This window comes from Antechinus flavipes, chromosome 4 (genome assembly GCF_016432865.1).
Source record: "Antechinus flavipes isolate AdamAnt ecotype Samford, QLD, Australia chromosome 4, AdamAnt_v2, whole genome shotgun sequence".
NCBI lineage: Eukaryota > Metazoa > Chordata > Mammalia > Dasyuromorphia > Dasyuridae > Antechinus > Antechinus flavipes.
Genome location: NC_067401.1, coordinates 183,842,554 through 183,867,811, shown reverse-complemented (window position 1 = coordinate 183,867,811; position 25,258 = coordinate 183,842,554). Strand labels below are relative to the sequence as shown.

At 33.9% G+C, this 25,258-nt stretch overlaps 1 protein-coding gene across 2 annotated transcripts in view; it reads right to left on the bottom strand.

Annotated features, from left to right (window-relative positions):
• Positions 1-25,258, bottom strand: part of MYH10 (myosin heavy chain 10) — a 227,432-nt gene that overhangs the window by 149,156 nt on the left and 53,018 nt on the right. For both annotated transcript variants that reach the window (XM_051995701.1, XM_051995702.1), the window contains exons 4-5: positions 16,436-16,463; positions 2,198-2,300 (exon numbers count right to left, since the gene is read on the bottom strand). In XM_051995701.1, coding sequence (XP_051851661.1) covers positions 2,198-2,300; positions 16,436-16,463 — 131 coding nt within the window. The remainder of the gene's footprint in view (positions 1-2,197; positions 2,301-16,435; positions 16,464-25,258) is intronic.

The following is a 25,258-nucleotide window of genomic DNA, read 5'->3' as shown; positions in this document are numbered from 1 at the left end:
GTTTCATGCCACATATTAAATCATTTAAAGATTGGACAATATGGCCTCAATCTGTATATTTTAATAAAACGAAAATTTTAAATTCCAATTTACACTCTGGTGAGAGAAAAATGGCCCTTTAAAATTAGTGATTAGATTTCGTCATTTGCAGTTCCAGTTTGCAAAGTCATAACTATAGGCCATGATCTTTCATATAGATGGTCTCTAATTGAGGGCTAATAAATATCCATTTAACTTAGTCTTTCAAGGATTAATTCATTCAGAGGAATGATTAGAGCAGTGGCATCAAATTGCTAGCCTCACACTGACTTAGAAAAACAAAAACATTATTCATGTTATATTATATTTCTAATTCATTTTGTTAAATACTACCTCATTACATTTTAATCAATTAATCAAACCGGGTCACAAGAGTTCTGTCAAAAACTAGATAGTTGGTCTATATTCCCAACTAAGTGGGGCAAGGTAATGTTGTAATACTTGTGCCCAATTCCGTTATATTTATAAACTGTCTTTCTAAGTGTCTCCTAATTGCTTTATATCACAGCATAGTTTTTACTATAGAAGACAAATCTGTAAGATTTTCTCAGCAAGAGGTAATAGACTATACTATGGAATACATATTTGGCCCAGTTCTGTGTAATGTATTTATCTAGATCATGTCTACATTTTCCACATTAGGGAAAATGTATCTCTTTTTCCTCACTAAGGAAGAAAAACACCTAACTTTCTTCTATAATAAGTTTTTTCTGGGGTCTATGGAGCTAAAAGGAAGGAATCAGTCTCATTAATTATTAAGTCTAATTTCCAGGACTACACTGTCCCGAATTTGTTCATGAGAAAGAAAATTAATATAAACAAAATGAACCCCTTAAATACAGATATGCGTGGCAATAACGTGTTACTTTTTAAAAGGTTAGAAATATCTATTATTCCAAATGGTACAATTTTTGACATTATGGCATGTAACATGATACAGAACACAAAAGCCTGTATCAGATTATAATTAATCGCTAAAGAAATAATTTCATGCAATACTAGATAGATATATTTGGAGCAAAACCCTTATTACGTGAACATGCTTTGTCATAAATGTCATAAATTCAACATTACAGAACAAATAAAAACAAAAATTTTGACAAAACTGAAGTAAATGCAATTTGTTCCATCACCTTTAACAGAAAAAAGCAACTAAAGAATAACCATTTTGAACACTGTTCCAACAACTGATTGTTTGACAATGTAAATTCAGCTACATAATTTGTTTCCATTAGAACATACAAGAAGCTAAAGAGAATAGTAGCATTAACTCATAACTAAGAAGCATAAAGAAAAGCACTTGCCTGATGTTTCACTGGCTTAGGCGATTCAGGCTGGTTACAAACAAATAAATGCAAATGTTAGCAAGTTTGGGCTTTCCTTTGCAGCAATATATTTCCCAAATCATTCAGGTCAACATGCAATTTAGTGTGATAAAAGCTTATCCAGCATGCCATCAAGCTCCATTAATTGGCACTTATACATCTTTATATTACAAAGAAAACTGAAAGATATAATCATGACTTTGGCAAACTGAGAACTTAAGAACAACGTATTTCCTCAATCCAATGTACAGATTTTAATTTATTCACACTCTCACCCCAACCTCCCAAAGCTCCCCAAAAACATTCTTACCCTCAGCTCAATTTTAAGACAATATTGCCTTTCCCCCCTTTCTTTTAAGCCTCATTCCCATGAACCCCAAGGAAATCAAGAACAGCACAATATTTCAAAAAAATAAAATAGGTAGACATAGATATATACATACACATATACAATATACAAAAGGGAGCATTCTGAAGTTTAAAAATGGCATTTAAAAGAAAGTATTAAAGCGATGTGTTTATGCCACATATTAAATGGTGAAAAGTTTAAGGATTTCACTGACTGAAAATAAAAATCAATGTACTTAAACAGCATTCAAATTTCGCTTACTGAGTCCTTAAATTCCAAAGAAGTGAAAATTCTCCTTGATCCAGCCACCACTGAGGACTTCATATCCCACAATACTCCTCCCACCTTTCTTTGTGGTAAAACAGCTAATTAAGAGAATGAAGCAGTAACTGTACAAAGTCAGTACAGATTTTTCTCCTTGCTTTTCATTTTTTAACAAATTTAAAAAATAAAAAAATAAGCAAAGGATTTTTTAAAAGCTTACCGGAATGTTATGGTCCTTTCTTCCTTTATGGGAAGAAGCAACATGAGCAAGATACTGAATAACTTTCTTGGTATTTTCTGTTTTTCCAGCACCAGATTCACCCCTGAAAAAATAAATATTACTTGATTTCATTCTTTAAAATAGATACTCAGTTCAAAAGCTGATTTTTGAGAGGTGGAGATAAATAAAATGCTTCAAGGTGATCAATTTCAACATAAAAAGAAGGAAATATTTTTCCATAGCTAGAAATCATTATGTAAAAACCAAAACCCCAATATTTTATGTTTGTCTTCCTGATAGCTAATGTTCACAATGTGGCCTCCTTCCACATCAATACAGAATAGAGCTCTCTTCACAAAGCTTTCTCATATAACATTCTCCTCTGTGCTAACAAATCTATTTCCATTATTGCTCCTGATTGTACATCTGGGGACTCAACAAGCCAAGTCTTTCCCTTTTTCCATTCTTTAAACATATAAAGATGGCAACATCCTCTCTAAATTTTCTCTCTATCCAGGTTCCTCAACTAATTCTTGCATGATGCTCTTCAAGTCTTTTGCTACCCAAGACACTCTTATGTCTGTTCTTTATTAGTCTCTCTTACACACACTCCTAGTGTCATCTTCCTTATTCTGGACATCATGGCCAAAGCCAAGATAGCATTAGATTTTTAACTGACATGACACAATATTGACTCATATTAAGCTTTCAGTTTACTAAATTTCCTTGCTAGCTCCTCATCAATTCTGTCCTTAATTTTCTGAGCAAAGAACTACATTATTAAATTTGTTCCATTAGTCTAGATAACCAAGTTCTGTTTGAATCTATACTTCTTGTATATATATTTTTTGTGGTTTAAGTATTTTCTATTTAAAAAATCATTTTTACTAAAATATTTAAAAACCATCTAGAAAGATCAATACCAAAAGTTTACTATGCTTAAGGATCAGAAGACTTTTGCCACTTAATATCAACAAGACCATGAGCAAGTCACAACATCTCTGAGACTCACTTTCCTCATTAAGGAAAAGCAAATGATATATTAATTAATTATTATTACAAACAATACTATCCACCTTCTGAAAGAGAGTGAATAAGATGCAAAATAAGGCATACATTTTTGGTCCTAGAAAATGTAAGGGAACAAACATTTATATAGAGTCTATTATGTTCCAGGCATTATGCTAATAAACACTTGATAAATATCTCATTTGATCAACATTTTAAGAACATGATAGTTTGTTTTGCTAGGCTATGCATAATTACTAAAAGCTATTTTGTTTTTCTTTTTAAATGGGGAAGTGTAAAGAAAATAAATGTTAACTGAAAATAAAATCAAAAAATTTTAAATATTAACATAACATAAATATTTAACCCTTACTATTATTTATCATTAATACTGGCTCTCATTAACTTTTCAACACAATAAAACTAAGTCTAATCCCTTTTTTTAAAGAATGATTTGAATCTGAAGTTTCAGGATTTTAACTAGCTTTATCTATCAGAAGTTAAAAGCTCCACGAGGCTTTCTTGCACTTCAGCTTTCACTGACCTAGAATAGAAATTCTTTTTATCTATGATTAGCCTATATAAATAAGGAAGCACTTAAGGTTGGCTGATTATTGCTTTCTACTATTCTCTCCCAGATCCTGAAACACTTAACATTCCTATATAATTTTCCTTTGTACAGTTAAAAATCAGGGTTATAATCATACAGGAAAAAAAGTAGAGACTAGAATTCAATTACTTACTATGGGAACTTAGTAAGTAAGTTGGTACTTGTAAGCTAACCTGTGAAAAACAACTTTAAAAAATCACTCTCTCCTTGTCTTTCCTGCTTTTTTCTTCCAGCTATTTCAATTATTTGAAAAATGCTGTATTCTAATAAACAGAATATCTAGAATTCTTTGAAAGAAAAGCATTACTGAATAACAAAAGAATAAAACTATGTGCCAGTGGACTAAGATTATTTTAAAAGTAATAAATAATAAGGAAATGTCACTTGACAGAATGGCTTTCTGTTTGTCATCAGACAGAAAAAAGGCATGAAAGCAGGAGTTCCTCCAAGATGGTTACAAAAAGAAAAATAAATAGTAACAGTCCCTTACTCTCTCAAAAAAAGATGATTAGTTTTCTTTTGCTTCTCTTACATAAGTGGCTTCCATACATGATATTCAGTAAGTTGAAACTTCTACTTAAAACTTCAATATTTCTATTAATTTCAAGAGTATGGGAATGGGGAACATTGAGTTCAAGGAGATAAGCCCTAAAGTTAATATTATCTAATCAAAGTGATAAGTACCCAAAATGATATATCCATTTATAAAACTACAATAATTTTAAAAGTTTTCTTCATTCTAGTTAGATCTACTCCTGGTATTACTTCGTTAAACTAAATCTCTACAGACTATTCCTAATGAGAAATTAAACAATTCAACTCTGAATTCCTGCTTTAGGATCATATTTCTTCACTCTCCGGATAACTATTTAGCCACCAAGTCACAACTCCCTTTTATTCAACAGAAATGCTTTAGCATTTTATATGGGAAATTATTTTCCCAATGACTTTTCTCCACAAGAGATTTAACCAAAAATTTCCAGTATAGGAATAGTTAAGATGGTAGTCCCCTTTATGGACTGTGCCATATATACTTTCAATTAGAGAAACAACTAAACAAGATGGGGGTAAAGATGGAAAAACCTAATATTCTCTTGATCTATAATAATAGATATAGCTAAATAAAGAGTCCTTATGAAAACGTTCCACCATACTCTGTTCTGGGATAGTTAATAAATGGAATACTCAGTTATGGAATTATTGGAGAAAAGAGATAAAGTATTATGTCCAGAAAACAGTAATTAGGGAATGAAAGAACTGCAGATCATGCCATAAAAATAAGTTGAAGGAACTGGTAATCCTGAGACTAGAGAAAAGAATAACGTAGGAAGTGAGGAAGAGACATTATAGCCGTTTTTAAGTACCTATGTGGCTGTCACATGAAAAAGAGCTTAGACTAGTTTTGCTCTCTCGGGCCATGCAAAATAAGTAATAAAAGATGAAAGCTGCAGAGCAGTGGACAGCTAGGTGGCACAGTGGATAGAGCACCAGCCCTGAAGTCAGAAGGACCCTGAGTTCAAATCTGACTTCAGACACTTAATACTTCCAAGCTGTGTGACCCTGAAGTCACTTTAACCACAACTGCCTCAGAGCCTCCCTCTCTGCCCCCCCAAAAAAGGGAAGGAAAGGAAGGAAGGACATTGACATCTACTCAAGAACAAAGCTATGTTTTAGAAAAATCCTTTTCCAGCGGAATATAGAATAATTGAAGTGGAAAAAGATTAAAAGTAGGGAGAGATCAGTTAAAAAGCTATTGTATTAACCCAGGTGATGGATAATGAGCAATTGTGGATTGTGACTTTATGAGAGAAGAAAAGGATGATATCTAGTCAATAATGACAAAATATGACAATGTATTAAATGACTAGTGAATGAGAGTAAGTGGTCAAGGATTGTGTATGTGTGTGAAAGAGAGAGAAAGAGAGAGAGAGAGAAAGAATCACATGCACAGAGATAATAACTGAATCAGTGGGAACTAATACAATCACCAAGATCTTGAATGATCTCCTTAGGAACCAGCAAAATATAATGAGAAGAATTAATTGGACAGATAGGAGGAAACCCAGGAGAGAACACTGTCAGAAAAGCCTAAAAAAGAAAAAATATCCACGAGAGAAGAGTGATCAGGTATCAAATGATACAGAGAAATCAAGAAAGATCAGGACTATTTGGCAATTAGGAAATCATAGCCAGTGGGGATTATAGAATCAAATGGGGGAGAAGGGGATGGTTATGTTTTAAAGTATTGGAGAAATTTGTGAATATTTTTAGGCTTCCTACAAGAAGATAGGAAGACAGAAAATTAGAATAATGAAGCAATCTGCTGGAAAAGTTGAGTGATAAGGTCCAGGAAACATAAGAGAATTTGGCTTTAGAAAGGAGAAGGATTAAAAATCTTCATGAGACTCAAGTAAAGAAGGAAACTGAGGAAATTGTTTAATTATATATATCTGAGATAAGGAGGGGAGGGACAGCCGCTGGCAAATAGTCTCAATGAATTTTGAGACCATTTTAATTAAGACAGTAGAAGGAGGGGACACTCACTACGTGAGATATAAGAAATGAAAAGGAGAAGGATTCTGGGAAGTTGGAGGAGTAGGTTGTTACTTTTCCCCCACAAATAGAACAAATATGCATCTCAGGGAGAACATAGACTGGTGAAAAATCAAAAAGATTTGGAGCAGAATAGGGGTCTTTCTGGTACAACCTAACAAGATCTAAAGAAAAATCCTAGGCTGAGGATTAACCTGCTGGAAGTGCAAATACACGCAGACTAGCGCTACATCAAGTGGGGGAACCTCTCAGGCTAGCTGGGTGTTGAGCCTAGTAAGAGCCACACAGAAACCTTCATGCTCCAGACTATTTGTGTTCAAGTCCAGGAAGACTGAGTGAACCTCTGCTGACTAGGAATACTTGGCTTAGCTGTGCTGCTGACACAAAGCCCTGAGTGAGAAGGAATCAGTACCCACTAAGTACAGAAGCAGTGGAACAGGGATGCTGCTGGCTGTGGGCAGGAGGGTAAAATTCTTGGTTTGGGGTTCCTAAACCTAATTTAGAAGAACTGAAGAGAAGCTTGAGGCACCAATCCCCTACCCACCAATACCTCTTTAAAAAATAAAAACTGGCAAAGAAGAATACCCCCACAATTGAAACATTATGGGAAGAGGGAAGATTGAAGGTTCATTTTCAGAGGAAGACACTTTAGTTTAAAAAAAAAAAACTTCTACCCCAAAAAAGTAATGTGAAATGCCTGCCCAGAGAAAATTGAGAAAAGAATTCAAAAAAGAATTTACAAATCAAATGAGATATATTGGAGGAAAAACTGAAAAAAAAAAAAAAAAAAAAAACAAATCATTCAAGGGAAAAAAAAAAAAAACCAAGATTATTAAAAAAAAAAAAAATCAACCAACTAGAAAAGGAGGTAGAGTCTCAAAAATAAAAATAATTCTTTGAAAATTAGAATTGGCCATTCTCCAATTAATAAATGGTCAAAGGATATGAACAGACAATTCTCAGATGAAGAAATTAAAACTATTTATAGACATATGAAAATATGCTCCAAATCATTATTAATCAGAGAAATGCAAATTAAGACAACCACCCAGCCCCTCCCCCAAAGAAAGACTCCAGTTTTTTCTTTTTTTCTTTGCTAGTTTGTCTTTGATTATTAGACAGAATGAGCAAGAAATTGAAGAGGACTTTAACCCTTGACAGCTTCAATACAGATAGAGAGCAGACTCTAAATCCTGAGGAGATTAAAAACAGACAGTCTCCAGGTGAATCCCCAAAGGAGGAGATCATCTGTTCCTCAGCACAGATGAATCTCATGGAGGAAATTAAAAAGGCTCTCACAAGGGAGCTAGAAGAAAAATGGGAAAAGTAGAGGGAAGAGCCTGGAGAAGTCAGTTAAAGAGAGAGTGGATAAAGAAATAAAATCCTTGAAAAATAGGATTGATGAACTGGAAATAGAAAACAGCTCTCTAAAAAACAAAACTTGCGAAATGGAAAAAAATTCCACAGAACAAAAGAACTCAATGGGACAATTTGAAAAAGATTTTAAAACAGTGAGTGAAGAAAACACTTCATTGAAAATCAGAATTGAACAATTGGAATTGAATGACTCGGGGAGACAAGAAGAATCAGTCAAGCAAATCCAAAAAAAATCAAACAATGGAAAGGAATGTGAAATACCTTCTGGGGAAGACAATAGACCTGGAAAACAGATCCAGGAGAGACAATCTGAGAATCATTGGACTCCCAGAAAAGGATGAAAAAAAGAGCCTGGACACTATTTTCCAGGAAATTATCAAAGAGAACTGCCCAGAAGTCATAGGAACAGAGGAAAAAATAAACATTGAAAGGATTCATCGATCACCCACTGAAAGGGATCCTAAAATCAAAACACCAAGGAATATAGTGGCCAAATGCCAGAACCCTCAGACGAAGGGAAAAAATATTGCAAGCGGCTAGAAAAACCCAATTCAAGTATCAAGGAGCCACAATAAGGATCACCCAGGATCTGGCAGCATCCACATTAAAAGATCGAAGGGCCTGGAATATGATATTCCGAAAGGCTAAGGAACTTGGTATGCAACCAAAAATAACTTACCCAGCAAGAATGAGCATCTTTTTCCAGGGAAGAAGATGGACATTCAACGAAGTAAGCAAATTTCATCTATTTCTGATGAAAAAGCCAGAACTTAATAAAAAGTTTGATCTACAAATATAGAACTCAAGAGAAATCTAAAAATGTAAAGATTAATCTTGGGAACTATATTTTGACTATATAGATGTATAAAGAATACATGTATACCTTGTTCTAGAAATTGATGTGGAAAGGACATTGTACCAGAAAAAGGGTAAAGTGGGGATAGTACATCTCATGAAGAGGCATAGGAAGCCTATTATATCTGAGAGAAAGAAGGGAGGGGGATGAATATAGTGGGTATCTTACTGCCTTCAGAATTGGCTTTAAGTGAAAAATCTTAAGACATATTCAATCTATGGTGAAACTTCTCCCACCTCATTGAAAAGTGAGAAGGGAAAAGTGAAAAGGGAAGGAATAAGCTAAGCGGAAGGGCATACGGGAACTGGGAGGGAAAGGGGTAAGATAGGGGGAGGAACTCTAAGGCAGGGGGAGGGATACTAAAAAGGGAAGGCTGTGAGAAGCAAGTGGTGCTCATAAGCTTAATACTGGGAAGGGGAGGAAAGGGGAAAGAAGGGAGAAAAGCATAAACCGGGGTTAACAAGATGGCAAGCAATACAGAATTGGTCATTCTAACCATAAATGTGAACGGGGTAAACTCCCCTATAAAGAGGAAGCGGTTAGCAGAATGGATTAAAAGCCAGAATCCTACAATATGTTGTTTACAGGAAACACACCTGAAGCGGAGAGATACATGCAGGTTAAAGGTAAAAGGTTGGAGCAAAATCTACTATGCTTCAGGTGAAGTCAAAAAAGCAGGGGTAGCCATCCTGATCGCAGATCAAGCTAAAGCAAAAATTGATCTAATTAAAAGAGATAAGGAAGGGCACTATATCTTGCTAAAGGGCAGCATGGATAATGAAGCACTATCTATATTAAACATATATGCACCAAGTGGGGTAGCATCTAAATTCTTAAAAGAGAAATTAAGAGAGCTGCAAGAAGAAATAGACAGTAAAACTATAATAGTGGGAGATCTTAACCTTGCACTCTCAGAATTAGATAAATCAAACCACAAAATAAATAAGAAAGAAGTCAAAGAGGTAAACAGAATACTAGAAAAGTTAGATATGATAGATCTCTGGAGAAAATGTAATGGAGACAGAAAGGAATACACTTTCTTTTCAGCAGTTCATGGAACCTATACAAAAATTGACCATATATTAGGACATAAAAACCTCAAACTCAAATGCAGTAAGGCAGAAATAGTAAATGCATCCTTTTCAGACCACGATGCAATGAAAATTACATTCAACAAAAAACCAGGGAGAAGTAGACCAAAAAATAATTGGAAACTAAATAATCTCATACTAAAGAATGATTGGGTGAAACAGCAAATCATAGCCATAATTAATAACTTCACACAAGAAAACGATAATAATGAGACATCATACCAAAATGTATGGGATGCAGCCAAAGCAGTAATAAGGGGAAATTTCATGTCTCTAGAGGCCTATTTGTATAAAATAGAGAAAGAGAAGGTCAATGAATTGGGCTTGCAACTAAAAATGCTAGAAAAGGAACAAATTAAAAACCCCCAGTCAAACACTAAACTTGAAATTCTAAAAATAAAAGGAGAGATCAATAAAATTCAAAGTAAAAAAACTATTGAATTAATTAATAAAACTAAGAGTTGGTTCTATGAAAAAAACAACAAAATAGACAAACCCTTAGTAAATCTGATGAAAAAAAGGAAAGAGGAAAATCAAATTGTTAGTCTTAAAAATGAAAAGGGAGAACTCGCCACTAACGAAGAGGAAATTAGAGCAATAATTAGGAGTTACTGTGCCCAACTTTATGCCAATAAATTCGACAACTTAAATGAAATAGAAGAATACCTCCAAAAATTTAGCTTGCCCAAACTAACAGAGGAAGAAGTAAATATCCTAAACAGTCCCATCTCAGAAAAAGAAATAGAACAAACTATCAATCAACTCCCTAAGAAAAAATCCCCAGGACCAGATGGATTTACATGTCAATTCTACCAAACATTTAAAGAACAATTAATTCCAATGCTAAATAAACTATTTGAAAAAATAGGGATTGAAGGAGTCCTACCAAACTCCTTTTATGACACAGACATGGTACTGATACCTAAACCAGGTAGGCTGAAAACAGAGAAAGAAAATTATAGACCAATCTCCCTAATGAATATTGATGCTAAAACCTTAAATAAAATATTAGCAAAAAGATTACAGAAAATCATCCCCAGGATAATACACTATGACCAAGTAGGATTTATGCCAGGAATGCAGGGCTGGTTCAATATTAGGAAAACTATTAACATAATTGACTATATCAATAACCAAACAAATAAAAACCATATGATCATCTCAATAGATGCAGAAAAAGCATTTGATAAAATCCAACATCCATTCCTAATAAAAACACTTGAGAGCATAGGAATAAATGGACTTTTTCTTAAAATAGTCAGGAGCATATATTTAAAACCATCAGTAAGCATCATATGCAATGGGGAAAAACTGGAACCTTTCCCAGTAAGATCTGGAGTGAAGCAAGGTTGCCCACTATCACCATTATTATTTAATATCGTATTAGAAACACTAGCCTCGGCAATAAGAGTTGAGAAAGATATTAAAGGAATTAGAGTAGGCAATGAGGAAACCAAACTATCACTCTTTGCAGATGATATGATGGTATACCTAGAGAACCCCAGAGATTCTACTAAAAAGCTATTAGAAATAATTCATAATTTTAGCAAAGTAGCTGGCTACAAAATAAATCCCCATAAATCCTCAGCATTTTTATACATCACCAACAAAACCCAACAGCAAGAGATACAAAGAGAAATTCCATTCAGAATAACTGCTGATACCATAAAATATTTGGGAATCTATCTACCAAAGGAAAGTCAGGAACTATATGAGCAAAATTATAAAAAAGTCTCTACACAAATAAAGTCAGACTTAAATAATTGGAAAAATATTAAGTGCTCTTGGATCGGCCGAGCGAACATAATAAAGATGACAATACTCCCTAAACTAATCTATTTATTTAGCGCTATATCAATCAGACTTCCAAGAAAATATTTTAATGATCTAGAAAAAATAACAACAAAATTCATATGGAACAATAAAAAGTCGAGAATCTCAAGGGAATTAATGAAAAAAAAAATCAAATGAAGGTGGCCTAGCTGTACCTGATCTAAAATTATATTATAAAGCAGCAGTCACCAAAACCATTTGTTATTGGCTAAGAAATAGATTAGTGGATCAGTGGAAAAGGTTAGGTTCACAAGACAGAATAGTCAACTATAGCAATCTAGTGTTTGACAAACCCAAAGACCCTAACTTCTGGGATAAGAATTCATTATTTGATAAAAACTGCTGGGATAATTGGAAATTATTATGGCAGAACTTAGGCATGGACCCACACTTAACACCACATACCAAGATAATATCAAAATGGGTCTATGACCTAGGCATAAAGAACGAGATTATAAATAAATTAGAGGAACATAGGATAGTTTATCTCTCAGACTTGTGGAGGAGAAAGAAATTTGTGATCAAAGATGAACTAGAGACCATTACTGATCACAAAATAGAAAATTTTGATTACATCAAATTAAAAAGCCTTTGTACAAATAAAACTAATGCAAACAAGATTAGAAGGGAAGCAACAAACTGGGAAAACATCTTCACAGTTAAAGGTTCTGATAAAGGCCTCATTTCTAAAATATATAGAGAACTGACTCAAATTTATAAGAAATCAAGCCATTCTCCAATTGATAAATGGTCAAAGGATATGAACAGACAATTTTCAGAAGATGAAATTAAAACTATTACCACTCATATGAAAGGGTGTTCCAAATCATTACTGATCAGAGAAATGCAAATTAAGACAACTCTGAAATACCACTACACACCTGTCAGATTGGCTAAGGACAGGAAAAAATAATGATGAATGTTGGAGGGGATGGGACACTAATGCATTGTTGGTGGAGTTGTGAACAAATCCAACCATTCTGGAGAGCAATCTGGAATTATGCCCAAAAAGTTATCAAATTGTGCATACCCTTTGACCCAGCAGTGTTTCTATTGGGCTTATATCCCAAAGAAATACTAAAGAAGGGAAAGGGACCTGTATGTGCCAAAATGTTTGTAGCAGCCCTGTTTGTAGTGGCTAGAAACTGGAAAATGAATGGATGCCCATCAATTGGAGAATGGCTGGGTAAATTGTGGTATATGAATGTTATGGAATATTATTGTTCTGTAAGAAATGACCAGCAGGATGAATACAGAGAGAACTGGCGAGACTTACATGAACTGATGCTAATTGAAATGAGCAGAACCAGGAGATCATTATACACTTCGACAACGATATTATATGAGGACATATTTTGATGGAAGTGGATTTCTTTGACAAAGAGACCTAACTGAGTTTCAATTGATAAATGATGGACAGAAGCAGCTACACCCAAAGAAAGAACACTGGGAAACGAATGTGAACTATCTGCATTTTTGTTTTTCTTCCCGGTTATTTTTACCTTCTGAATCCAATTCTCCCTGTGCAACAAGAGAACTGTTCGGTTCTGCATACATATATTGTATCTAGGATATACTGCAACATATCTAACATATATAGGACTGCTTGCCATCTAGGGGAGGGGGTGGAGGGAGGGAGGGGAAAAATCGGAACAGAAATGAGTGCAAGAGATAATGTTGTAAAAAAAATTACCCTGGCATGGATTCTGTCAATATAAAGTAATTATTAAATAAAAATTAAAAAAAAAAAAGATTGGCAGAGTTAAGGTAAAAATAGTAATCATATTATACATATCAGATGCAGAGAAAGAATAGACAGAGAGGCATTATGGGAGAGAGGAGGACTCACAGTTCTGAAAACCTATTCACATAGGGAATGAATTCAATAGGCAACACTATATATACACCACGAAGAGTATAGCTTCCTCCAAAATCAATAAAGAAATAACGGGGAAGGAAAGGGCAGATGAAACAAAGGATAAGGGAAGAAGACAAGAGAGGAATCATTGGGTAGGGAGAGATTAGTAGCAAGGCAAGTTATGGGGGAGAACTTAATTATATAGGCAGCAGAGATAGGAAAGACCTGGGGGAGGAGGAGGTGTATATATGGGTGTGAGTATGTGTATGTATGTATTTCCTTAACTGTAACTTGGCTTGGGGATAGTGGGGAGGGGAGGGGGGAGGAGGGGGGGGTAAAAAGGAAGAAAAAAGAATAAAGTAAATAAGGAACACAGCAGAGAAACAAAAACAATTTACAAGGAAGTAAAAAAAAATACATTCATGAATATAATTTCTTTTACTAATATATTTATTGATATTGATATTTTGAATCCTCCCTAATTTTCTGCTGGGCACATGACAATGTTCTTTTGTTTTCCTTTATTTTGTTATCTCTTTTCTATTTTTCTTACTGTTTTTTTCAAATAAATTAATTTTTTTTTTTTTTTAAGGAATGATGAAAAGATTTGGAATAGCTACTGTGGAGAGAAAAATAGCAAAAAGATTGGAGAAGAATAGTCTCTTTCCCTTACTGCAGCTCCATTCAGAATAGGAGCAAAACAAGAGAATAATGAAAGTGATCTGGCATTGGGATTTGGTAAAGCATGATAGGACAAAGGGGTAAGAATAGTTTAGACTTGAGCTGGTTCACCATAGGGTCAAGCTGAAGAATATAGTCAGTGCAAGGTTGACAGCTTCGGAAATAATTGAGGGAACAGAGATCACAGTGAGGACAAAGAAGAGAATTAGTGATCCTAAGGCATGGGGAAAGATGCCATAATAAAATGTTTTGATCAGATAAAAATTTTAGAGTTTTTTAAGAATATTTTAGAGTACCAAAGAAATGAAATACTTGTAGGTAATTACAAGGTCAAGTGTATTATTATTATTATTTCTTTATGCATATGAGGTGAAATAATGGAATGAGTCAGAAAAATGGAATAGATTGAGTACATTAGGTCAGATGATGGAAGAAGTGAGAAAAAAAGGAGGTTTTTAAGATCAAAAGGATTTTGTTAATTTTGGAATGGGCATCTCAGAGGTACAGGAGAAAAGGTATGGAGATATAAAGAACTTTTTGGGAAATGGAGTGGGGCTAATGGTTAAAGAAGTGAGGAAGATGAGAAATGGAGCTTGTATGTTGGTAGCCAAGGTTTAGAATTGGTAAATTAACTAATGAGTTGGTTAACCACTGGAAAAGGCAGGAGATTAGTGTGTTCCAGGCCTTCACTTGAGGTTCAACATTTTGGCAGATATGTCCTGTGAGAACTCAGGGAGGTCTGGTAAGCAGGTTACCTTGTTTGTCTTCAAGGAAGCCCTATGGGAACAGGGAATGGAAGAATTTTTATTACAGAGGACAAACCAAGCCAATTCTAGGGATGATCCTGGAGAAGATTGTAGGGCAAGTGAAGTGGGCAATAATCCCTTAGCATGTACATGGAGACAGGTAATGTTGGAGGAGTCTAGGTAAGATTCCAATAGAAAGAATTTGGAAGACACATTGGATAGCAAAAAATCTTTTCGTCAAATTGAACCCTGACACTAATGGTTAACCTGAGTTAGGGGCCAATGGGAAGATGTGACGACTGTGCTAGCACCCAGGATAACTCAGAATCAGCCAGAGTCAGGATAAGCAAAAGTCCTTAGTCTTTATTCTTGGTCTGTAGGGGTAAAAGTGAAGGGGATGGAAGAGAATCTCTGCAACCACCTTCTTCCTAGTTCACCACAAAATATGGTTCTGGCTAGTCTTACTCCACCCCCTAGTCCCTCCTACAATTCTCTATATACACCAATCATTGAACCAGCACAGGATAGTGAGAAGGGCCATTTTCCAAGCATATGCCCATAGAGTATTGTCCAATGGGTAATTAGCCCTGCTTGAACCGACCTCAGTGCAACAACTCAAAAGTTTTAGCCCTCTACAGGAAGATGCCAGGCATACCAAGAAATAAATACTTCTCTACATTCAGTATGTACTGGATTTGGCTCTTGGTGAGTCTCTAACAAGAAGTAGTTAGTAACACCACCATATTAAATTAATTACAGAAAACTCCAATTATAACATCATAGAAACTTATAGACCATTTAGTCCAACTCATACTTCATTAAATCAGAATCTTCCCCCATCTACAATAAAACCAAGATGTAGTCACCTAACTCTTGCTCAAACAAACATTACAAAAAAGAAGCTACTATATTACCAACATTAACTCTTTCCATTTAAGGACATCTCTAGTTATAAGTTTTTCTTGAAAACCAGGCTAAATTTGTATCTCTGGAATTTCTAGCACTGCTGCTAATTTCTGTTCTCTCTGGGCCAAGTATAATCCCTCTTTGACAAATATTTCAAGACAATTATCATATAACTCCTAAATCTATTCTCAATAATCCTTTGCTCTGCTGAACAGTATTCACATGCCATAATCACAAGACATTACCATCCTGAAAATGGAAAATATTTTAAATTGTTCAGTGGAGGAATGGCTAAAATATAATCTTGCATCAGTATGAATAAGGAATTAAAAAAGGAGAGACAGACTTAAGTCTATTATAAATAAGGAATGACTGAATGAGGAATTGAAATATATGGTAACAGTGAGAAAGTGAGAGAATAGGCTAGATTTTTACATATCTTGTATGTAAGGAAGGCACATAACTTGGTAACTAATTGGATAAAAGCAAAGATGAACACAAGATTTAAAATGCAGATCAGAAATATGAAAAATTAGACAAGAAAGAAATATTTTATGAACTGGGAAGACAAAAGAAAGAAATGGAAAACACGCTTCAAGACAACATTTTAGGCTTTTTATTTTAAAGTTCTTCATCTAAAACAAAAATAAAGAAAACTGGCTAAATTCTTCTTTTTAATCTGCAAAAAGACTAGGAAAGTTTATTATTTGTTTACTTACGTGCAAAGAATCGACTGATCTTCACGATCTGAAAAACAAAAAGATCAGCAGTAAGTTGTAAATATCCTTTCATATTAGAAAATTTATAGTATGTTAACATACACAAAAAAAAGTATACTGATGCTTTTTAAGCAAGAGAATAACAATATAACGAGATTAATTTGAGGAGAGAGATTAGACAGCTATGATAATCATCTGTGTTAAATTAAACATCATCTCTCCTCAGCCTCATTTATCTATCTCTATCATTTTTTAATTACCCCTAAAACAGAACAGAATTTCTTTTTTAAAAAATCGTTTTAAATCATATATTCTCTAGTCTTAATTTTAAAAGCAAATCTGAGTTCTCCCCCAAAATAAAATATAGTTATTTTCTTTTGTTACTCTAGTTTATTACAAATGACAAGGATGATAACAAGAGACATACATAGTGCTTTCCAAGTTTTCATTCATTATATTATCTCATTTTTTAAAGCTCTAAGTACTAATCATCATATCTAGCTTTCTGAACAATTTCTCAAATATTATCTACGGACCCACTGAAATATCAGTGGATCAGAAAAAGATCCTAGAATATAACATAGTTTGCCAAAGTCTTCAAATGATGTTCATCACACATATCTATGATGAGTTTGAAATCAAATCAAAGAAAGGAAAAGAACCATGATACTTGAATACCCATTCTCACTGTTAAAGTAAACTAAACAGGTAATCACAGGGAAAGTGTATAATAAAAAATGACAATGATCCATAACCTTAAGCAAGCAGAATAATTAAATGAAGAGAAAACCAGAGTAACTAACAGATTTTTCTGCCTTACACAAAGACGTAATGCCCCTAGGAAATGGTGTAGATAGGAACAACAGTGATTTTATTTCCCTACATACTTACTAAGCATTTAAATTATGCCCAGCATTGGTCAAATGTTATAGGAAATACTACCAGAGTAGGAGAAAATACAGTCTCTGCCATCATGAAATTCATAACTAAATATATTAGTGCTCTGGGGAAAGAAGAAATCTAGATTAACTAGGAAAGATTTTGTAGAACAGATGAGTCCCAAAGAAGAACACAGGAAAGTCTGGATAAATAAGTGGAGACAATAGCATTCTAGGGGAGGAAAACTATATAAGGAAAGCATATGGTATTCAAGGAATGCAATTTGATTGAATTTCAGATAGCAGTGAAAAATGAAGTTTAAATCTGTAGAGTAGGATCTGATTCCTACAAAATTAGATAACGTTAATGTTACATTTGCTTTTTGGAGCAATTTGGCTTTTTTCTTTTTCTTCCCAAAAAAAAGATCATTATCATTAAAAGTATTATTGTCCTGAAAAAGTCAACATTACCACAAACTGACACTTACTCCAGCAAAACTCCAAGAGATTATTCTATTCAATCTTCTGAACTTGTACTGAATGTTGCTTTGAAATAAGTGTGACAACTGCTGAGCTTGGAATTTCTGTTTTTAAAAATATTTTTGATCTACTGGACTTTGCTCTGTATATTTCAGGCAATCATAACTATCCTTAAATCAAAATCAATCATTCATTGAATGCTTATAATATGCCAAGCATCAGGCTACAAAGTGTAGTGGAAGAGAAATACTTATTTTTCCTGTTCCATGCCCATTTACCATAAATAATTATACTTTGACATAATATTTATACACAATAAATCAGTTAAAATTTGGCAGACATGTCTATAGAAGTATTGTTCCAATGAGATAGAATGTTATTGTAATATCAGTAACACTAAGAGAGATAAAATAATGAAATATACTGAAAAAAGTACTGAACTGGAAGAATAATGTCCTCTAAATTCTGGCTTTGCCATTAACTATGCATCTAGACAAATTTCATTTAATCATTTCTCAGACTTGGTTTCACCCCTTTGTTTAAAAATGAAATAAATGGATGAGACTCTCATTACAGTTCCTCCCAGATCTGAGACTCCACAAACTTTATGTATCCTTCACTCTTGGCATATCAAAAAACACAAGACTAATTATTTCCTCATTAAACTATCAAGAAGAAATTTAATATAAGAAGTTTTCACTTCAAATTAAAGCTATCTATAGCTATATGAAAAAATGCTCTAAATAACTATTGAATACAGAAATACAAATTAAAACAACTTTGAGGTACCACCTCACATCTATCAGATTGGCTAATATAACAGAAAAAGAAAACAATAAAATGTTGGAAAATTGATTAGAATTATGAACTGATCCAACCATTCTAGAGAGCAATTTAGAACTTTACTCAAAGGGCTAAAAAATGTATACCCTTTGATCCAGCACCCCAAAATGATCATTAAAAAAGGAAAAACGATCCACATGTTTATTATAGAAGTTTTTTTTTATTATAACTTTTTATTGACAGGACATATGCATGGATAATTTTTTACAACATTATCCCTTGCACTCATTTCTGTTCCGACTTTTCCCTTTCCTCCCTCCACTCCCTCCCCTAGATGGCAAGCAGTCTTATACATGTTAAATATGTTATAGTATATCCTAGTTACAATATAAGTGTGCAGAACCGAACAATTCTCTTGTTGCATAAGGAGAATTCAGAAGGTGAAAATAACCTGGGAAGAAAAACAAAAATGCAAACAGTTTACACTCATTTCCCACTGTTCCTTCTCCGGGTGTAGCTGATTCTGTCCATCACTGAGCAATTGGAACTCAGTTATATCTTCTCTTTGTCCAAGATATCCACTTCCATCAGAATACATCCTCATACAGTACCGTTGTTTTAGTATATAATGATCACGTGGTTCTGCTCATTTCACTTAGCATCAGTTCATGGAAGTCTCTCCAAGCCTCTCTGTATTCATCCTGCTAGTCATTTCTTACACAACAATAATATTCCATAACACTCATATACCACAATTTATCCAACCATTCTCCAATAGATGGGCATTCATTCATTTTCCATTTTCTAGCCCCCACAAAAAGGGCTGCCACAAACATTCTGGCACATATAAGTTCTTTTCCTCCTTTAGTAATTCTTTGGGATATAAACTAGTAGTAGCACTGCTGGATCACAGTCTGATAACTTTTTGGGCATAATTCCAGATTGCTCTCCAGAATGGTTGGATTCATTCACAACTCCACAAATAATCCATCAATGTCCCAGTTTTCCTGCATCCCCTCCAAAATTCAAAATTATTTTTTCCTATCATCTTAGCCAATCTGACAGATGTATAGTGCTATCTCAGAGTTGTCTAAATTTGCATTTCTCTGATCAATAGTGATTTGGAACACTCTTTCATGTGAGTGGAAATAGTTTTAATTTCATCATCTGAAAATTGTCTGTTCATATCCTTTGACCATTTATCAATTGGAGAATGGCTTGATTTCTTATAAATTAGAGTCAATTCTCTATATATTTTGGAAATGAGGCCTTTATCAGAACCTTTACCTGTAAAAATCTTTTCCCAGTTTGTTGCTTCCCTTCTAATTCTGTTTGCATTAGTTTTGTTTGTACTAAGGCTTTTTAATTTGCTGTAATCAAAATTTTCTATTTGTGATCAATAATGATCTCTAGTTCTTCTTTGGTCACAAATTTCTTCCTCCTCCACAAATCTGAGAGGTAAAAAAATCATCCTATGTTCCTCTAATTTATTTATGATCTCGTTCTTTAGCCCTAAATCATGGACCCATTTTGATCTTATCTTGGTATGTGGTGTTGTTCATTGTGGGTCCATGCCTAATTTCTGCTATACTAATTTCCAGTTTTCCCAGCAATTTTTGTCAAATAATAGATTCTTATCCCAAAAGTTAGGATCTTTGCATTTGTCAAAAACTAGATTGCCATAGTTATTGACTATTTTGTCTCGTGAACCTAACCTATTCCCACTGATCAACTAATCTATTTCTTACCCAATAACAAATGGTTTTGGTGACTGCTGCTTTATAATATAGTTTTAAATCAGGTACATCTAGGCCACCTTCATTTGATTTTTTTCCCCATTAATTCCCTTGAAATTCTTGACCTTTTGTTGTTCCATATGAATTTTGTTAATTTTTCTAGGTCATTAAAATAGTTTCTTGGGAGTCTGATTGGTATAGCACTAAATAAATAGATTAGTTTAGAGGTATTGTCATCTTTATTATATTCGTTTCAGCCTATCCAAGAGCACTTAATATTTTTCCAATTATTTAAATCTGACTTTATTTATGTGGAGAGTGCTTTGTAATTTTGCTCACATAATTCCTGACTTTCCTTTGGTAAACTGATTCCCAAATATTTTATGCTATCGATGGTTATTCTGAATGGAATTTCTCTTTGTATATATTGCTGTTGGATTTTGTTGGTGATGTATAAAAATGCTGAGGATTTATGGGGATTTATTTTATATCCTGCAACTTTGCTAAAGTTACGATTATTTCTAATAGCTTTTTAGTAGAATCTCTGGGGTTCTCTAAGTATACCATCATATCATCTGCAAGGAGTGATAGTTTGGTTTCCTCATTACCTACTCTAATTTCTTTAATCTCTTTCTCGACTCTTATTGCCGAGGCTAATGTTTCTAATACAATATTGAATAATAATGGTGATAGTGGACAATTTTCACTCCTGATCTTACTGGCAAAGATTCCAATTTTTCCCCCATTACATATAATGCTTACTAACGGTTTTACATATATGCTCCTGACTATTTTAAGGATAAGTCCATTTATTCCTATCCTCTCTAGTGTTTTTATTAAGAATGGATGTTGGATTTTACCAAATGCTTTTTCTGCATCTATTGAAATGATCACGTGGTTTTTGTTAATTTGGTTATTGATATAGTCAATTATGCTAATAGTGTTCCTAATACTGAACCAGCCCTGCATTCCTGGCATAAATCCTACTTGGTCATAGTGTATTATCCTGGGGAAGACTAGCAATCTTTTTGCTAATATTTTATTTAAGATTTTAGCATCACATATCCAACATATAAAGGACTGCTTGCCATCTAGGGGCGGGGGTGGAGGGAGGGAGGGGAAAAAAAATTGGAACAGAAACGAGTGCAAAGGATAATGTTTTAAAAAAAAAAAAAATTACCCTGGCATGGATTCTGTCAATATAAAGTAATTATTAAATAAAAATTAAAAAAAAAAAAAGAAAGGAAAAACGGAGCAACTATTCATCTTAAAAAAAAAGAAAAAAAAGATTTTAGCATCAGTATTCATTAGGGAGACTGGTCTATAATTTTCTTTTTCTGTTTTCAACCTACCTGGTTTAGGTATCAGTATCATGTCTGTGTCATAAAATGAATTTGGTAGGATTCCTTCAATCCCTATTTTTTCAAATAGTTTATATAGCATTGGAGTTAATTGTTCTTTAAATGTTTGGTAGAATTCACATGTAAATCCATCTGGTCCTGGGGATTTTTTCTTAGGGAGTTGGTTAATAGCTTGTTCTATTTCTTTTTCTCAAATAGGACTATTTACTTCTTCCTCTGTTAATCTGGGCAAACTATATTTTTGAAGGTATTCTTCCATTTAAGTTATCGAATTTATTGGCATAAAGGTGGGCAAAGTAACTCCTAATTATTGCTCTAATTTCCTCTAAATTATTTTCATTTTTAAGACTAACAATTTGATTTTCCCCTTTCCTTTTTTAATCAGATTTACTAAGAGTTTGTCTATTTTGTTAGTTTTTTCATAGAACCAATTATTAGTTTTATTAATTCAATAGGTTTTTTTTTTTTACTTTCAATTTTATTGATCTCTCCTTTTATTTTTAGAATTTCAAATTTAATGTTTGACTGGGGTTTTTTAATTTGTTCCTTTTCTAACATTTTTAGTTGCAAGCCCAGTTCATTAACCTTCTCTTTCTCTATTTTATGCAAGTAGGCCTCTAGAGATATGAAATTTCCCCTTATTGCCGCTTTGGCTGCATCCCATACATTTTAGTATGATGTCTCATTATTGTCTTTTTCTTGGGTGAAGTTATTATGTCTATGATTTACTGTTTCACCCAATCATTCTTTAGTATGAGATTATTTAGTTTCCAATTATTTTTTGGTCTATTTTCCCCTGTCTTTTTATTGAATGCAATTTTCATTGCATTGTGGTCTGAAAAGGATGCATTTACTATTTCTGCCTTACTGCATTTGAGTTTGAGGTTTTTATGTCCTAATATATGATCAATTTTTGTATAGATTCTATGAACTGCTGAGAAGAAAGTGTACTCCTTTCTGTCTCCATTAAATTTTCTCCAAAGATCAATCATATCTAACTTTTCTAGTAGTCTATTTACCTCTTGGACTTCTTTCTTATTTATTTTGTGGTTTGATTTATCTAATTCTGAGAGTGCAAGGTTGAGATCTCCCACTATTATAGTTTTGCTGTCTATTTCTTCTTGCAGCTCTCTTAATTGCTCTTTTAACAATTTAGATGCTACAGCACTTGGTGCATATATGTTTAATGTTGATATTGCTTCATTATCTATGCTACTACCCTTTAACAAGATACAGTGCCCTTCCTTATCTCTTTTAATTAGATCATTTTTGCTTTTGCTTGATCTGAAATGAGGATGTCTATCCCTGATTTTTTTACTTCACCTGAAGTATAGTAGATTCTGTTGCAACCTTTTACCTTTACTCTGTATATATCGCCCTGCTTCAAGTGTGTTTCCTATAAATAACATATCATAGGATTCTGGCTTTTAATCCATTCTGCTAACCCCTTCCTCTTTATGGGGGAGTTTACCCCATTCACATTTATGTTTAAAATTACCAATTCTGTATACTGTAACCTATTCAACATGTAAAGGACTTCTTGCCATCTGGGGGAGGGGAAAAATCGGAACAGAAGTGAGTGCAAAGGATAATGCTGTAAAAAATTACCCTGGCATGGATTCTGTCAATAAAAAGTTATCAAAAAAATAAATAAATAAATAAAAATAAAATTACCAATTCTGTATTACTTGCCATCATGTTAATCCCTGCTTATTATGCTTTTCTCCTTTCCTTTCTCCTTACCCCTCTCCCCAGTCTTAAATTTGTGAGCACCACTTGCTTCTCACAGCCCTCCCTTTTTAGTATCCCTCCCGCCATCTTAAGAGTTCCTCCCCCTATCTTATTCCTTTTCCTCACAATTTCTGTATTCCCTTCCATTTAGCTTACTCCTTCCCTTTTCACTTTCACCCTCCCACTTTTCAATGAGGTGGTAGAAGTTTCACCATAAATCGGAATATGTCTAATATTTTTCTTTGTAAGCCAATTCTGATGACAGTAAGATACACACTAATGTTCACCTCCCTCCTCCATTCTTTTTCTCAGATATAATAGGTTTCCTTTGCCTCTTCATGAGATGTAGTACAATTTCCTTTTCTACCTCTAGTTTCTAGAACAAATTATACATGTGTTCTTTATATATCTTTATATCAGAAATATAGTTCCCAAGATTTCTTTTTACCTTTTTAGGTTTCTCTTAAGTTCTATATTTGTAGATCAAACTTTTTGTTTTAGTTCCGGTTTTTTCATCAAAAATAGATGAAATTCACTTATTTTGTTTAATGTCCATCTTTTTCCCTGGAAAAAGATACTCATTTTGGCTGGCTAAGTTATTTTTGGCTACATACCAAGTTCCTTATCCTTTCGGAATATCATATTCCAGGCCCTTTGATCCTTTAATGTGGATGCTGCTAGATCCTGGGTAATCCTTATTGTGGCTCCTCTATATTTAAATTGTTTTTTTTTCTAGCAGCTTGAAATATTTTTTTCCTTTATCTGATAGTTCTAGAATTTGGCCACTATATTTCTTGGAGTTTTAATTTTAGGGTCCCTTTCAGTAGGTGATCAATTCTTTCAATGTCTTTTTAACGCTCTGTTTCTATAACTTCTGGGCAGTTCTCTTTGATAATTTCCTGGAAAATAGTGTCCAGGCTCTTTTTTCCATCATATTTTTCAGGAAGTTCAATAATTCTCATATTGTCTCTCCTAGATCTAGTTTCCAAGTCTGTTGTTTTCCCAAGAAGATATTTCATTTTCCCCCCATTGTTTCCTTTTTTTGGTTTTGCTTGACTGATTCTTGGTGTCTCCTTGAGTCATTCAATTCCATTTGTTCGATTCTGATTTTCAATGAAGTATTTTCTTCACTCACTTTTTAACTATCTTTTTCTAATTGTCCAATTGAGTTTTTAAATGAGTTGTTTTCTTCTATGGAATTTTTTTCTATTTTGACAATTTTACTTTTTAGAGAGCTATTTTCTTTTTCCAGCTCACTAATTCTGTTTTTCAAGGATTTGATTTCTTTATCCACTCTATCTTTAAATAAGTAGGATGACTTATCCAGACTCTCTTCCCAAGCTTCCCTTTCCTTTTTCTATTTTCCTTCTAGTTCTCTTGTGAGAGCCTTTTAAATTTCTTCTATGAGAGTCTTATGCGTTTATGATCAGATCATATCCCCTCCCCCTCCCCTTTTGGGGATTCATCTGGAGACAACCTGTTTTTAGTCTTCTCAGGGTTTAAAGTCTGCTCTCCATCCATATAGAAGCTATCAATAGTTAGTGTGCACTTTAATTTTTTGCTCATTTTGTCAAAGAAAAGTCAAAGAAAACAAACTAACAAGAAAAACAAATGATCTCCCTTTTTTGGGGGGGGGAAGGGGAGAGGGGCAGAGCTGGATAGTATTACCTAGCTTCCTCTACAGACTGCAGGGGGCAGCAGCGAGGCACTACCAGGACAGCAATGGCTACATGCCCTGCAACTGTGCTCTAAGACTCTGAGAGAGTGCTGAGACACTGTGGGTGGGTATGGCCAGGTCCCAAGAGACTCTAGCTTTTCGGTGTTATAGTCTTCACCCCCTGTGTTTTGAGCTTC